Source organism: Thamnophis elegans, chromosome 2 (assembly GCF_009769535.1).
Source record: "Thamnophis elegans isolate rThaEle1 chromosome 2, rThaEle1.pri, whole genome shotgun sequence".
In the NCBI taxonomy this organism is placed as follows: domain Eukaryota; kingdom Metazoa; phylum Chordata; class Lepidosauria; order Squamata; family Colubridae; genus Thamnophis; species Thamnophis elegans.
The window spans coordinates 61,909,959-61,925,116 of NC_045542.1; the positions used below are offsets into that span (position 1 = coordinate 61,909,959).

At 41.9% G+C, this 15,158-nt stretch overlaps 1 protein-coding gene and 1 long non-coding RNA gene across 2 annotated transcripts in view; one reads left to right on the forward strand and one right to left on the reverse strand.

Moving 5' to 3' along the window:
- Window positions 1-4,855: 4,855 nt before the first annotated feature.
- Window positions 4,856-15,158, reverse strand: part of LOC116503688 (cytochrome P450 2C3-like) — a 45,339-nt gene continuing 35,036 nt past the window's right edge. Inside the window, exons 5-6 of the mRNA XM_032210259.1 lie at window positions 5,530-5,678; window positions 4,856-4,921 (exon numbers count right to left, since the gene is read on the reverse strand). Of these exons, the coding sequence (XP_032066150.1) occupies window positions 4,871-4,921; window positions 5,530-5,678 (200 nt within the window). The 3' untranslated portion in view covers window positions 4,856-4,870. The remainder of the gene's footprint in view (window positions 4,922-5,529; window positions 5,679-15,158) is intronic.
- Window positions 12,578-12,934, forward strand: LOC116503691. Its single transcript, XR_004254733.1, has 3 exons — window positions 12,578-12,644; window positions 12,742-12,783; window positions 12,906-12,934. It is a non-coding gene; the product is annotated as an uncharacterized LOC116503691 (long non-coding RNA).

Consider the following 15,158-nt stretch of genomic DNA (forward strand, 5'->3'; position numbering starts at 1 on the left):
TCAACAGGCAGCCAGTGCAGCTCGCAGAGGATAGGTGTTACGTGGGTGAATCGAGGTGCACCCACAATTGCTCGTGCGGCTGCATTCTGGACCAGCTGAAGTCGCCGAATACTCTTCAAGGGCAGCCCCATGTAGAGCACATTGCAGTACTCCAGCCTAGAGGTCACAAGGGCACGAGTGACTGTTGTGAGGGCCTCCCGGTAGGGACGCAACTGGTGCACCAGGCGAACCTGGGCAAATGCCCCCCTGGTTACAGCTGACAAATGGTGTTCAAAAGTCAGCTGAGGGTCCAGGAGGACTCCCAAGTTGCGAGCCCTATCTGAGGGGCGTACAATTTGACCCCCCAGCCTGAGAGATGGAACACTTGCCTTTTATATAACTATCCAAGGTAAAAATCATTGCAGAAGAAAATAATAACAACAGAATAACAGAGTTGGAAGAGACCTTAGAGTTTTGCTAATCCAACCCACTGCACAAGCAGGATACCATATTCCATTTCAGACAATTGGTTGTCCAGTCGCTTCTTAAAAGCCTCCAGTGATGGAGCATTCAGAACTTCTGAAGGCAAGATGTTCCACTAATTAATTGTTCTCATTGTTAGAAAATGTATCCTTAGTTCTAGGTTGCTTCTCACTTATACTCTGGGAAAGTCAGGTCTATCAGCCCTTATGAAAGGCGAGGAGGGTTGAGGCTGACACAGGTGCAATGCAAGAGAAAGCTCTTCTCCTGAACACTGCCAGCCAGAATAATCAAGCCTGAAGCATGCCAGCACGGGTGGGATGGGCCAAGCCAATGTGATGAGACAGTCCCTCAAGTAGTATACACTTATGCCATCAGCTGCTTTAAAGGTGATTACCAAAACCTTGAATTGCACCTGGAAGCAGACTGGCAGCCAATATAGCTCACAGATTAGTGATGTTATATGGGGCATTCTTTGGACCCCAAGAACTGTCTGAGCCACCGCACTCTGTACCAGGTGTAACTTCCAAATGCTCTTCAAAGGTAGGCTCAATAGAGCACATTACAATAGCCCAATTGTAAGAAATCTAGCGCCTGAACAAAAGAACCCAGGGATTCCTGATCCAGGAAATGCCACAATTGGTACACAACCCAAAGTTTCTCCTTAGCCACCTGCTCTTTGGGCAGGAGTTGCAAGTCCAGGAGACGCCCCCCCCCCCCAAAAAAAAATTCTGAACCAGGGTAGTGCCACCTCATTCATATTCGAAGATGACAAAGTCTCATGTACCCAAAGCCATTTGGTCTTACCAGGATTCAATCAAAGGCCCATCCAGACCCCACAGCCTCCAGGCACCACAAGAGGGAAACCAGAGTATCATTTGGGTCACCAGGAGTGGCAATATAGATTTAGATATTGTCAAAAGTCTGCAGACACCTGAACCCATGGTGACAGATGATCTCACCCATATGGATTCATATGGATGATGGAAAGGAATGGCCTGAATCCTGACTGAAAGGGATCTGGATAATTTGCTTCATCTAGGACCCTCTGAAGCTGTCAGGTCCCCACATTTTCCACAACCTTCACCAAAAAGGAAATTGGATGAACATTGTCCTGGCAACCAATTGGATGGTTTTTTAAGGAGGAGGCAAACCAAGGTCTCCTTAAAAGCCTCCAGAAATACCCCCCCCCTCCTGGCGCTGACAGGGTTGAGGACCTTGTCTACTTCATTCCTTAAAAGATGGACTTCCATGACCCCTCTCCTGCCTGAGGAAGTATTCTTCAAATAACGCAAATAGCTTTTGAACTCTTGTAGGATTTAAGGTGTTTCTTTCCTCAGCTTTTGTCAGCTTGTTAGAGATGATCCTTCCGCCTTGAATTCAGTACTATGAGGGTAATGAAATACAAACTGCTTTAAACTGTGACTTCCAGGAGGGTTACGCAAACTTGGACTCTCATCCAGAACTACTAAACTCCTGATTCATCATACAATTATATTTTAAATAGTCAATATTTTCATTGAATAAATTACCAGGAAGCCTCTGAGGTAAATATTATTCTCATATTATTCTCCTATGTTCAATAAACCCTAAGAGACAGCATACTATACATGAAATTCCTGTAACTGTATATTTAATAAATTGTGGAGCTGAGTTTATCCAATTAACTCAGTTTTTGGACTTGAATAATCACATACAATAAAGGAAATAAAACTATTTAGAATGAAGTGTAGTTGGTTATTTGTGATTAAGGATGTCATGCAGAAACAATTATAGTTTTGATCAGGAAAATACCCTAAAAAAAACCTTTTGTTCTTTCAGGGTTTTTTTTTTAATGATTTTTCCATGGCACATCACATACTGTTTTGAATAAAAAAAACAGCAGCTGCACATTTTTAAAAACCTACATTATTTTAAAATGCATTAAAAAATAAAAGAAAAAAACCCAGCACACTTACCAGCAGGCAGAAACTCCAAGTTTCAAAGAAACTTTCCCACCATTTTAGAGTCCTCCAACCTCCGTGCCCCTCCCCTCCAGAAAATCCAGGAAGTAACACTGGCGACCTCTCTAGCCATTTCCTGCAGCTCTATGGTACTAGATCATTTTTTTCTTATAAAATGTGGTGAACGCGACCGGCGCGCGGGGGGGGGAGGTCCGTTTTGTTGCTTTAACGTTTTAATATCTTCAATGAAAGTACTGAGACAGAGAGAGAGAGGGATTAGACAGGGTGTCTTTTGTCTTGCCCCGGTTAGGATTTCTTAAGCAAATCCACTGGGCTTGCAACATGAAGCCAGAAAATCGGGACTTTTTTAAAAGGCGGAGGGACGCGGGAAAAATTGTTATAAAGCGTGCTTGTCATGCTGAAATCGGTATGTCTGGTCACCCTACATATTAATCATAACCTGGATCCACCCTCTGGTCACTGTCCTGGAGGCTTTCAACATTCAGAGGGACAAGGATCTTACTGACAGGTGGTGGCACTCACAGGGTTGAGGGCCTTGTCTACTTCATTCCTTAAAAGGTGAACTTCCATGACCCCTCTCCTGCCTGAGGAAGTATCCTTCAAATAACGCAAACAGCTTTTGAACTCTTGTAGGATTTAAGGTGTTTCTTTCCTCAGCTTTTGTCAGCTTGTTAGAGATGATCCTTCCACCTTGAATTCAGTACTATGAGGGTAATGAAATACAAACTGCTTTAAACTGTGACTTCCAGGAGGGTTACGCAAACTTGGACTCTCATCCAGAACTACTAAACTCCTGATTCATCATACAATTATATTTTAAATAGTCAATATTTTCATTGAATAAATTACCAGGAAGCCTCTGAGGTAAATTAAACCCAATTTTCAATTCCCCCAAAGTTTTATAAACTTTCAAAATCAGTATCAAATTGTTTGTGAGGTACTCTCTGTCCATCAGGTAGTGGAAAGGAATATTTTTATCAATTCATTTATATCCAAGTCTAGTAATGAAAATCGGACCGGTGGAAAAAGTGACATCAAAGAACACAATGTCTGGACACAAGCCATAGCACAGAATAACTCAGATAACTAGGTCAAGATCAGAAGATGTGGAAAGGCCTGGACCATATTATCACTAGGACTTGAACACCACTGAATGGATAACTTCATCACCACCATCATCATCTGGGATGAACTACTTTCATCTTAGGTGCATATTGGAGATATTTATACAGTTATCCAGATATGGTATCTACATGCCTAACTTCTGTATTCTGAGAAGGAAGCAATCAATATAATCACATGGGTTCTGGGGATCTAATGTCTTCTTGTTCAAATCCACCTTCTCATGGATATAATCGCAGAATTTTTCAACCTCAGCAAAAGACTTGATGTGTCACCCAAAAAAGTATTCCATTGTTTTTGGGAAAGTATCGTACACCTGCCACAGAGTACAAATTAAATAGTATGCCTTTTTGGTCATTATTGTGGAGGCTTAATACCTGTTTTGCTTAATACCAACTGTTCAGAGAGTAGCTTTTACTTTGATATTACTAATTGTCAACCCTCAGATAGGTCCAAGACCAGAAGACAAGAATCACAAGAATCTCAGTATGTTGTTTTTAATTGTAGTCACGAGTAAATACAGCATCTAGAAATTAAAATGGGAATGTATCATTGTAATAAGTTAATTGAAGAGGTGTCTCTTGGAAAGTTCCCCTAGATCTCTCCTCACCTGGGCTAATTTCCATGCAGGAGATACTTTGCAAGGGACTCACCTGCTCCTTTCCTAGACTCCCCCCGCCCCATCTCTCCTACAAAGGGATAATGGTGAAAAAGGCCAAAGTCCTTGAAGATTGGAAGAAAGAAGTGTGTGCATAAACCTATGGGTGTTGTCTGAAAAGCCATGACAAGGAGAGATGCACCTGTCCACCATCTGACATGATAATTAGCACTGCTAATATGATTCATAGCTGTATGTATACCATTGCACTTTAAAAAATGTTATAATACTTTGTAAAATATAATAATTAGTTTGATTGTAATATTGACATTGTCCTTATATCATTAATTTATAAGAAATCAGTGATTCTAGAATAAGCAGATCAGGAACCAAAGGAGTTACGAAAGAAGGAAATGGTCTCCTAGGAAATAAGCCTAGCTAGGAAAGGTTTGCTGAGAATCAATTTATGTTTGAATAGCTCAATCCCACTGGATGTCTAGCTTTGATAGTTCATGCTTAGTAGCTCATTGCAATTCTGATTTGGAGGTTTGCACACACAGAGAGACCTAGTAGGAAAAATGGGGTATCAGGAGGAGCATCAGAGAGGAAAAACATACCATTCCTAGGAAACTATAAAGAAATCTTATTTGAGACTCCACAATCTCCTGGTTCTTTATGAAGGTGTGATCTTTGTCATCAAATCGATTTCCAAAGATCACTGCACAGATCACATTAGAAACAGCACTTGCACAACTTCTTCTTGGGTCAAAAGGCTGCCCTGCAACAAAGGCCAGAGAAATTTATGAGTGCGATCAGTGAACGTGAATCTTCCCTTCCATGATTCTCACTACAAAATTGCAACAAAAAAGTTCTTCAGGCCAAAGACATTGGGATGATTATTTTTTCCCTCTTATCTAAAAATGTAATATGATTTTGCTGGTTGATGAACTTGCTTGATGTGTAATATAACACATGTGTTAGCTTAGATAATGCATCCAGCATAACAGTTCACTACTTTTGAGCAAACTTGTAATTTTATGAATTTATAACTACCCCATTAATGCTTCCTAGAGTTTTGTATCTCTAAGTTCATACAACCACATTAAAATGTTAGTAGTTCTGAGCAAGCTTGTAATTTTATGAAGCCAAATACTGATACTGGATAGAAAAGCGGGAGGAAAAGCTCAAAAGCTTCCTTTGTGTACTTTTCCTTTTGCTTCTGAACAATATTGCAAAAACAAAAGAAAGAGGGGCACTCACTCCCTATCTAAGTTTTTCTTTATTTTGTGCACTTAAGTGTAGATGATTTGAGATTCAGTGTAGAATCCAGTTTTCCTGTAACTTCACATAATACAAAAATCCTTTCCAGATTCTTTTTTTTAAAACCTTTTGTGGTAGCCATTTCCTCCACCAGACAATGGGCTTCCTCCTGCATCCCCTCAGACATTTTTTCTTCCCCATCCCAAAATCTTGCAAGGTGGACCGTGTGAACTGTCGCATCGCCTTCCATTTCTTCTTATCAGTATCGGCCATAACTGAAACCAAAGACACAGGAAACAGATCACAATGTGATATCAGTTCTCAAATTTTGCAGAACGGAAAAAAAAAAAAAACCCTGCTTCCCCGAAAATGATACCACCCCCATCCCCTGGATAATAAGCCCAATTGGGCTTTTGAGCGCATGTGCTAAAATAAGCCCTCCCTTGGAAATAAGCCCTCCCCAAAAATATTGCAACACAGCAGCAGCCATGAGGTGACCACGCTCGCTATCTCCTGCACCTCAAACATAATAAGATATCCCGAAAAAGAAGGCCAAGCGCTTATTTCGGGGGTGACAAGAAAATAAGACCTTGTCTCATTTTCAGGGAAACACGGTATGCATTGATTGCACTTTTTCTCCTCTCCACCTTTAAAGTACATAATCCTTCATGCTTGAATTATTGGTTAGTTGAACTGCACAATTTTGATCTTTCCATTTCTGATTTTTTGCTGTATTAAAAGAACAATGAGTGAAGTTGTGGAAGGAATGTCACAGGTTTCTGTAAGTGCGGTATGGTATAGGAAAAAATCCCTACATCAGACATGGAGAGAATTGTGAGATTCAATTTTCAGTGAACCCCCCCAAAAAAAAAAAATGGAGTTGCTTCAGTTCAGGTATTTTTGTGCAGTAGAGTTGCACCCAATAAAAAGAACACGGTTTCAAGCTTTGACTGCTAGGGTATGAACCAACAAGTCACTGCCAAATATTAGCAGCCTCATAGATCTTTTCCACAGCAATCTGGCCCCAACCTAGTATTTGCCACCATTCTAACTGAGTCCAACGTCTTCTTCCTTTCATCTTTCCCATCATTACAACCCTCACTAGAGAGTTAGGCCTTTGCACAAACTGTCTGAAATATGAGAAATTGGTCATTTGCTCTTCAAAGTGTCTTTTTTGAAAAGTGTTTTGTGAGGACCATTTTAAGGGGAGATTATATTTTCTTGCAAGTAAACAACAACCTGGGACGACTTCAGGAATGGAAGAAAAATGGTGGAAAAACCATTATCAAAATCAACATATTTACAAAACCTGAGGCTTGTTAGGCCTCGCCATGCTCTATTTTAGGCCTAGCAGATCTGCCTGAAGCCTGCTGGGAGCCAAAAGGGGGCTCGTGGGAATCCTGGAAGGGGTGAGAAAGTCTCAGGTGGGGCTAGTGAGAGTTACCTGTAGGCCAGCGGAGAAGGCAGCTCAGTTGGACCACAGGGAATGTACCACGTGGCAGATTAGGCAGGGAAGCCACCCAGAGGGTGAGGAGTGACTGGGCAGGGCAGGCGGCATGGCATCTGCACTTAAAATGGTCTGTGCATGTGCACAACATTAAAAGGGGGGGAATTACATTTTTTCAATGAAGATTGTTCTGCGCATGTGCAGACAGAAAATCAAGATGGCGCCACAGAGGATAGAACCGGTATGGTCACATGTCTGCCACAATTACTACCTTTTCAGCCAAACCGGACCAAATAAGTAGGAACTCACCTCTGTATTAGCCTCAAAGTAATAAAATGCACCAGTTCTGTTTTTGCCAGTTACATGAAATGTTCTATTTTACAAAGTTAAAACTAACCCTGATAATCCAATCTAGTCCTTCTTTAGCTTACTAAAAATCTTTGTGAAATCTAAGAAACATACTCAAAAGACATAAATGACTCAAATGCCTATATACTAATTCTCAAAGTTTATGGAAGAAATAGGATGAACTTGAAATATTAGATAGATATGATATAGTTGCCATCACTGAAATTTGGTGGGGTGAAACTCATGACTGGAATGTACTGATAGAAGGATGCAAACTATTCATAAGAAACAGACCTAACAAAAGAAGTATAGCTGCATTATATATCAAAGATTCCTACATCTCTACAGAAATACACAAAACCAAGGATGAAAACCTCCTAGAATCCATATGGGTTAATGTAAAAAAAAAAAAAGAATGACATTGCTATAGACGTATCCTACAGGCCAACCAACCACTTTGTTAATCAATTAACAAATGTTAGCAGACCACAGTAGGAATTGGAGACTTTAACTAACTTGATATCAACTGACAGAAAAACTCTGCAGCAAGTTGGAGATTGAACAGATTCCTAACCAAAGTTAGCTGACAACTTTGATATCCGAAAGATAGAGGAGGGACCTAGAGGAAAAATAAAATGTGGACCTAGATTGTTTTGGCCAATATACTGACTGATTCAGCCTGTTCGGACCGGTTCAGGTGAACCGGTTGTTAATTTTTGTGCAGTTTGGAGAAATAGCTAATCATACCACTGGCTACCACCCTTCAGCCTGCCTGCCCCATCCTTCTCCTCCCAGGCTCTCCTTATCTTGCCTCATCCACCTTGGTTGCAGCATAGAACTCCTGCTCTCTTTCTCCCTTACTTCTAACTCCCTTGCGTCAACCACATGGTCCCTTGAGGCTCAGCTCACTTGCCTGCCTTTGCCCCAGCCCACCATACAACCCAGCTCCCTGCCAAGCCTTCCTTCATGATTCTTCCCTTCCTCCCACCCAGACCAGCTACTTGCCTGCCTCATGAGCCTTCCTTCACCTCTCACTTGGCCTGAGAAGGTAAGGCCAATTGCAGGGGAGGGAGACAGGTAGCTCTGAGCCTGCTGCACTTGACCAAAGTGCTGCCTGGGGTGGGGAAAACATTGAGGATTGGCCATACTTTGGGCCCAGCTCTCCCAACCTGATCAGGCAGGTGTGTGGGCAAAGGCAATCTGGTAAAGAGGTGATGTGAGTGGTGCCACTGACCACTCCCATCTGCTGGCAGCCACAGCAGGCAAGGCCCAGCAACATGGAGAGTCTGGGTGGAGGCAAGATGCATGGTGGGGAAGGAGGACAAGTGGTGGTGGCTCAGTCTGGCTCACTTTTCTCTCTGCCACCAGATATGGAAGTAAGGGCAGGACAGGCGAGGATCAAAGTTGAGGACATCTGGGAAAGCCGAACTGCTGCCCAGCCCAGAGCTGCTAGGCAGGGTGGGAGAGACATTGTCTGGGGGCATGCGTGGCCAGCCTCTCTTTGTGACATGGGCCAGGGACAGTAATTTCTTCAAGGGGGACTGGCCAGGAGCATCCGGTGAGCTCGACCTAGGCTGGCTGGCTTGCACAGTGCTCCTCCTGCCTTCCTCTCTGCAATGAAGCCCTGGTGAGAAGAAGTGGCTCAACACATGCCTTCCTTCCCTCCACCGAAGCTGAGCACCAGGGCCTTTCCATTGCTGGCCTGCTGAGTCGGTGGTTTCCTGCTCCTGCTCCTGCTCCCAGAGCCACTCTGCAGCTCCAGGAGGTCACCATGATACTGCTTCAACTGCCGGGAGAGTGGAGCCCACAACCTCAGCAAGCCAGCAGCAGAAAGGGTCTGGCACCTTAGTGATGACCTATCTAGACATCCACAGTGTGGTTATTGAAGTATTCCCTGAAGGAATGAGGCAGGAGGCTTTAGCCAATCAGGCACGACCTGGCTGTTGCCGGCTGTCAGTCGTAGCGATGAGGACTAAACAGTTATGACCGCCAAGTGAGCGAGCATTTGCAACTTCTTGGGGGGGGGGGGCTCGAGTTCAAGGCTCGGAAGGAGGGAGTGTCTTCTCGGGGAAACCCGGTGGCCCTCTGCCTTCCCTGTCTTCTCTGCCATCCTTCTCTTGGGTGTTATGGCCTTTGCTCTTTGAACATGCCTTTCTTTGCCGTTTCCCAGGCAAAGATTGGAGATGCATATAACCAGGCGCCTCTTCTCTTTGGGATCCTTACAGAGGACTCCAGTTTGGTGATTTAATGAGAAATATTTTTATTTCTAAGTTGGAGGTCATTGTATAATATGTGAGCATTTGCTTCTCCAAATAGCTTTATTTGTTATGTATCATAATGTATGCTTAAATGTGGTAATAATGTTAGGGCATGTACATGGAGCAGGTCCAGGGGGAAGCTGCCCCTTTCTCTTGTACAATTGAAAAGATACAAAAAGGGGGAAAATTATAGAGAGAAGAAGCAGAACTCCTGCCCATGTCAGATCCATCTTCTTCTGAGTTCTTTTCCTCTTCAAAAATCCCAGAAGCTATTTAAATGAGACACGGTTGAAAGAAGAAGGCCAACTGAAGCCACTATCTAATCTAATTCCATACTTCCTCTAACTTTTTTTAAACAATGTTTTCTTTTATTTCTATCACTACAGGGCAATTATTTATCAACATGCCTAACTTTAGACTGTAAAGACAAATAAATTACAGATTCTATACATTTTGGGGGGAAAGCATGGTGTGCATAAAAGTGGAATTCACAAAACAGACATTTGCCTTTTATGTAACTATCCAAGGTGGGGATCTGAAGATAATTGTTGGCCACTGGCAGTGTTAAAAAAAAAATTCAGGAAGACTTTGAACTCAAAAATTAAACAATGATGTTATGCCATTTAGGATTTAAAGCTCATTCAAAACTTACTTTAAATCTCTTATTAGGAGGCAGATTATTGATTTCAGAATGGTTGGAAATGGGGAATTCACTCATTGAAGCCATAAATGTGCATAAAGTATTTGTATGTATGTGGAGGTGAGACTTAACTTGTGAACTTCAAAGAGTTGATGACCCATGCAGCCCCACAAATTACAGGATATGAAAGAGCAATTCATTAACATCTATTTATTGATTTTCTTATCAAATTTATGTGACTGCTTATCTCACAAGAAGTGATTCTAGGTTATGTATAGCAACCCCCAGTCCATGGACCAGTACAGGGCTGCGGCATGCCAGAAACCAGGCCACACAAACAAACAGGCAAAGCCACATCCGCAGAGTTTAGGCAGCACACAAAACCACACTCCCTCCGATCCATGGAGAAACCATTCTCTACAGAACCAGTCCCTGATGCCCAAAGGTTGGGGGCTGCTAGTAGATATAGTTCATACCTTTTTTTAATGAAAATTATCAATACGTTTGATCAGTGACGTCATCAAAGTAAACAAACCCACATGCTGATTACGTCACCAGATCATGCCCCCTAAGCGGAAGTGACGTGCACAGCCCCCACCTTCCGGATGTGACATGCATACCCCTCCTCCCCGGCTGGGGTGTGCATAATTGACCCCACGTGGTGCAGGTTTCACAAGATCATAACCCTAGCCAGATATGTGTAATGGCCTAAGCCTACCATGATGAGTAACCCTAACAGAAAAGTTGTTGTGCAATATCCTAACCCTATTTTTTCAGATAAGACATGTTGAAACTTACCCCATCAAGAAAGATGCCAAGACTCTGTGTACATGATTAGTTTAACCCTAGATTAATTCTATGGACATTCAAGGGTGGTGGGAGTGGGGTGTGAAATAAAAAAAATGTTTTTTATTTGTAATCAATCTCCTAAGGGCTGCATTTAAACCCACTTTTTTCCCTAGAAGGAATTTATTTCTAGGCAATGTTGGTTTTAATTTTTTTTTGAGACATGGGGTCTGCATTTAACCATTCCTTCTCTAAAAGGTATTTATTTCTAGGTAGATAGAAGCCCGCCAACAGGAAAAGACAAGGAATATTAACAGGAATTAAAATGTTCACAATAGGCAACCCCGCCAGGTTGCATGCAGTGGATAAGCCTGTTCATTCATGCCTGGGATATGCCCTGACATGCCTCACTCGCCCACCCACCCCACTCCTCTGTGATTCCAGGCATGCGCAAGAGACATGTGTGGGACATGCCCGGACATGTCTTACCCACCCCATCCCTCCCCTGTGATTCTACGCATGCGCAAGGCACACTTGTCATTACAAGAGCTGGTTAGTTTGCCTTAATTTCAGCAGTCTCTTGAAGACCTCTGATTCCAAAGATGTTTTTAAAACAACAGCAAAAGCCAGCATCGAATGCTCTGACACAAGACCCCTGCCACCAGAATGCAACAAACCCTATATGGCAACCTCAGAAGGGGATTTGTTTGATATAAATTTGACCCCCAAACCACCCAAGCATGGGCGTAGAATAAGAAAAAGACCTGGCTTCCAATATAAAGTTGGATATAAAGAATATAAAGTTTTGTTATTGCAGATTCTGCAAAATATCAAATGGTAAGTCAGTATAAAAATTAAGAAAACAGTATTTTGATTAGTTGAAACACCCCCAATCTAATTCTACCTTATTTCCTGTTTTAGAAATCGTGGAGCCTCAAAATGTCATCATGCCGCAAGTTCTGAAAGCGTGTGTTATTAAAATAATACATCATTGTTTAATGGGATGTTTAAAATCAGAAGATAATGTGGATGGAAACAGTGAAACAGAACTTATTAACAGCTTATGTATTCGGCTTTCTATGCCGCATGTTCTCTGGGTCATCATCAGTATTACTGACAAAGTGAATAAATTATATTTCACCCGGGATACATTTGACGATCTCAAGACATTCATACAGTGTATCGAGAAGAGCCATAAACCGCTGTCATTAATGTCAATGATTGAAGCTGAATTGCCATTGGCTCTGAAGAGGATCATATGCCAGAATGTAACAGAAATTAATTACAAGAAACTGTTAAAGCTATGAAATTTATAATAAAATGTGCTTTACAAAACATATGAAAGGTGTATTACGTTTTTTTCTTTTGTTGACCCTTCTGTTTAAACTTGTCAGATGTTAAACACAGAGATACAGTTTAATTAAAGCTCATGTGATATTATTTATTCTGGATTTCCTATGCTGGTTGGGGGGGGCTGGTCAGTGTTTGCAAAAGGTGTGAAGAACTCATCAACTCTGATGCGATTAATTTGCTACATTAGCTTCTACTCAAATGCATCTTCCGGCTAGGCAGGGCGGGCAGTTTTTGCAAAAGGTGTGAAGAACACCCCTTTTCTGATGTGATTAACTTGTGACATCACTAACGTGTATAAAAGCAGGAGACTATACATTTCTAGTCATGTTTATTGGTTTCTGGCATAACCATACCTCTGGAGCAATTTGAACTGCTAAGAAGACCCCTATTCAGAATGGAATCTACTATTGTAAGTAATTTTATGCCTAATTTTGAAACACTTAGATGTAAAATGGTTTTTATAGAGTGCTTGCTTATTTGTTTGATTGAATTTTTTCTTTCACTAGAATGAATTGACAGATTCAGAATGTTTGATGGGTGTTACAATTGTAAGTAGATTTATGGCTAATTTTTTTTGATGCACTGACCCCTTGTTAGATGTAAAAAGTGTTTATAACATTCTTGCTTTCTTGCTTGTTTGTTTGACTGTTTGTTTGGTTTTTTTCATTAGAATGAATTGACAGACTCAGAATGTTTGAGGGCATATGAAGGTATTTATCTTTCATACTTTCATATATTTAGATTCTTATAAACATTCTGCAACAATTCTGACTATTGGGTTTTTTTTCTTTTCCTCCAGAATGGGTGGACGATCAGGCATTTGTGGATCTCACTATTCCTGCAGAACCCCAGGGGTCCCAGCATAACATGACCCCTCAGCCTTCCACAAGCCACAAAGAACGAAGGCCGTTAGGAGGTATAATATCTAGCATTTTATCCAACTATAACTCTATTAGTATTATTTTTTAGAAACTAAATGTGTGTATGTCTTTCTCTCTGTGTGTGTGTGGGGGGGGGGGTGTTTATTTGGAATGTTGGTGATAACTTTTTTGTTTCTTTCCTTTTTTGCCTCCTCCGAATTCCATCTGCCAGTCAGTGTCGACTGGCAACTACACGGAGGAGAGCCTTCTCGGTAGTAGCTCCGACCCTTTGGAACGATCTCCCCGTGGAGATACGTACCCTCACCACCCTCCAGACCTTCCGCACAGCCCTTAAAATCTGGCTATCCCGTCAGGCCTGGGGTTAAGATTGTAATCCGTCCCCACCCGAATGATGAATGTTGTGCTCTATTTTAATTATGTACTGTTCTTGTGTCATTGTTTGTATTCCCTTCCCCATGAATTGTAAGCCGCCCTGAGTCCCCCCAGGGAAAAGGGAGGCCTATAAATAAACTTTCCAATTTCCAATTTCAATCAGGTGATGAAAATGACTGAGCGTGAGTACCACAGTGGGGTCAGGTTGGATATTGTTGAGGAGATTCAATGCATTGACCCCTTCCAATATATCACATTGGTACTGCGTCTGCATGGCGCAGTACCTGTTCATGTATTTGAAAAGCAATACCATTGCTTTAGATCCTTTGGACAATTATCACAGAAAAGGTATTCAGCTCCAGCGATTCAATGGTTGTTGTATATAGAGCACACTGAGAAGCTCAATATTCAACATGCTCTGAAGGGTGGTGAAAAAAAAGTGGGCAAATATTTTTTGGATGGTTTTGCGGTCATAAATGGAACCCCCACAGCTTTTAAATTTCACGGGTGTTTTTTTCAAGGGTGCCCTGTCTGCTATTCTGAAAAAGACTTCAACAAATTACTCGATTCAACATATGGTAGCCTGCATAGCCGTACTAGGATTAAAGAAGAATACCTCAGGTCACAGGGATATGCTGTGCGCTGCATCTGGGAACATGAGTGGCGTGCCATGGTGGAGGATGACACCTCTTTGAAGCAGTTTCTAGTTGAGAATAAACTCCCAGCTCCTTTGAATCCTCGAGATGCTTTTTTTTGGTGGTAGAACAAATGCTACATGCCTGTACTACAAACCAAAACCTGGTGAACAAATCTTATACTACGATTTCACCAGTTTGTACCCTTTTGTGAATAAGACCAAGGAGTATCCAATTGGGGACCCACAAATCATCTATCAAAACTTTGGGGACATAAAGCAATATTTTGGGCTAGTCAAAGTCAAAGTGTACCCACCAAGGAATCTCTATTTCCCAGTCCTACCTCACAAATCAGGGGGCAAATTAATGTTTAGTTTGTGTGCAACCTGCACAGAAAAACTGCAAACCTCCCCCTGTAAACACAGTGATGAGGAAAGAGCTCTGACAGGAACATGGTGTACTGTTGAATTGAATGTAACCTTAGAAAAAGGTTACAGAATTGTTGAAATCTATGAGATCTGGCATTTTGAAAGAACTTCAAAAGAGCTATTTTCAGGATATATGAACATGCATCTCAGACAGAAACAGGAGGCCAGTGGTTACCCTGAATGGTGCAAAACAGATCAGGATAAAGAGCAATATATTCAGGATTACGAAAAGATGGAAGGGGTCCATTTACGACGTGACCACATTGAAGTAAATCCTGCCAAAAGACAGATTGCCAAACTCTTTTTAAATTCATTGTGGGGCAAGTTTGGCCAGAGCACCAATCACCTGACCACATCAGTGGTGACAAACCCTGAGGAATTATTCAAATATCTTTTTGTGCCCTATTATGATGTTTCTTCATGTGAGTTTGTGGATACAGAGACAGCTGTCGTGACGTGGAAAACAGCCAAGAACCAACCCACCAAATCCTCATGCACTAATGTATTCATTGCCAGCTTTACGACCGCTTATGCACGGCTAGAATTATACAGACTACTGGAGGGGCTGGGCGATAGGTGTCTGTACCATGACACCGATTCAGTAAAT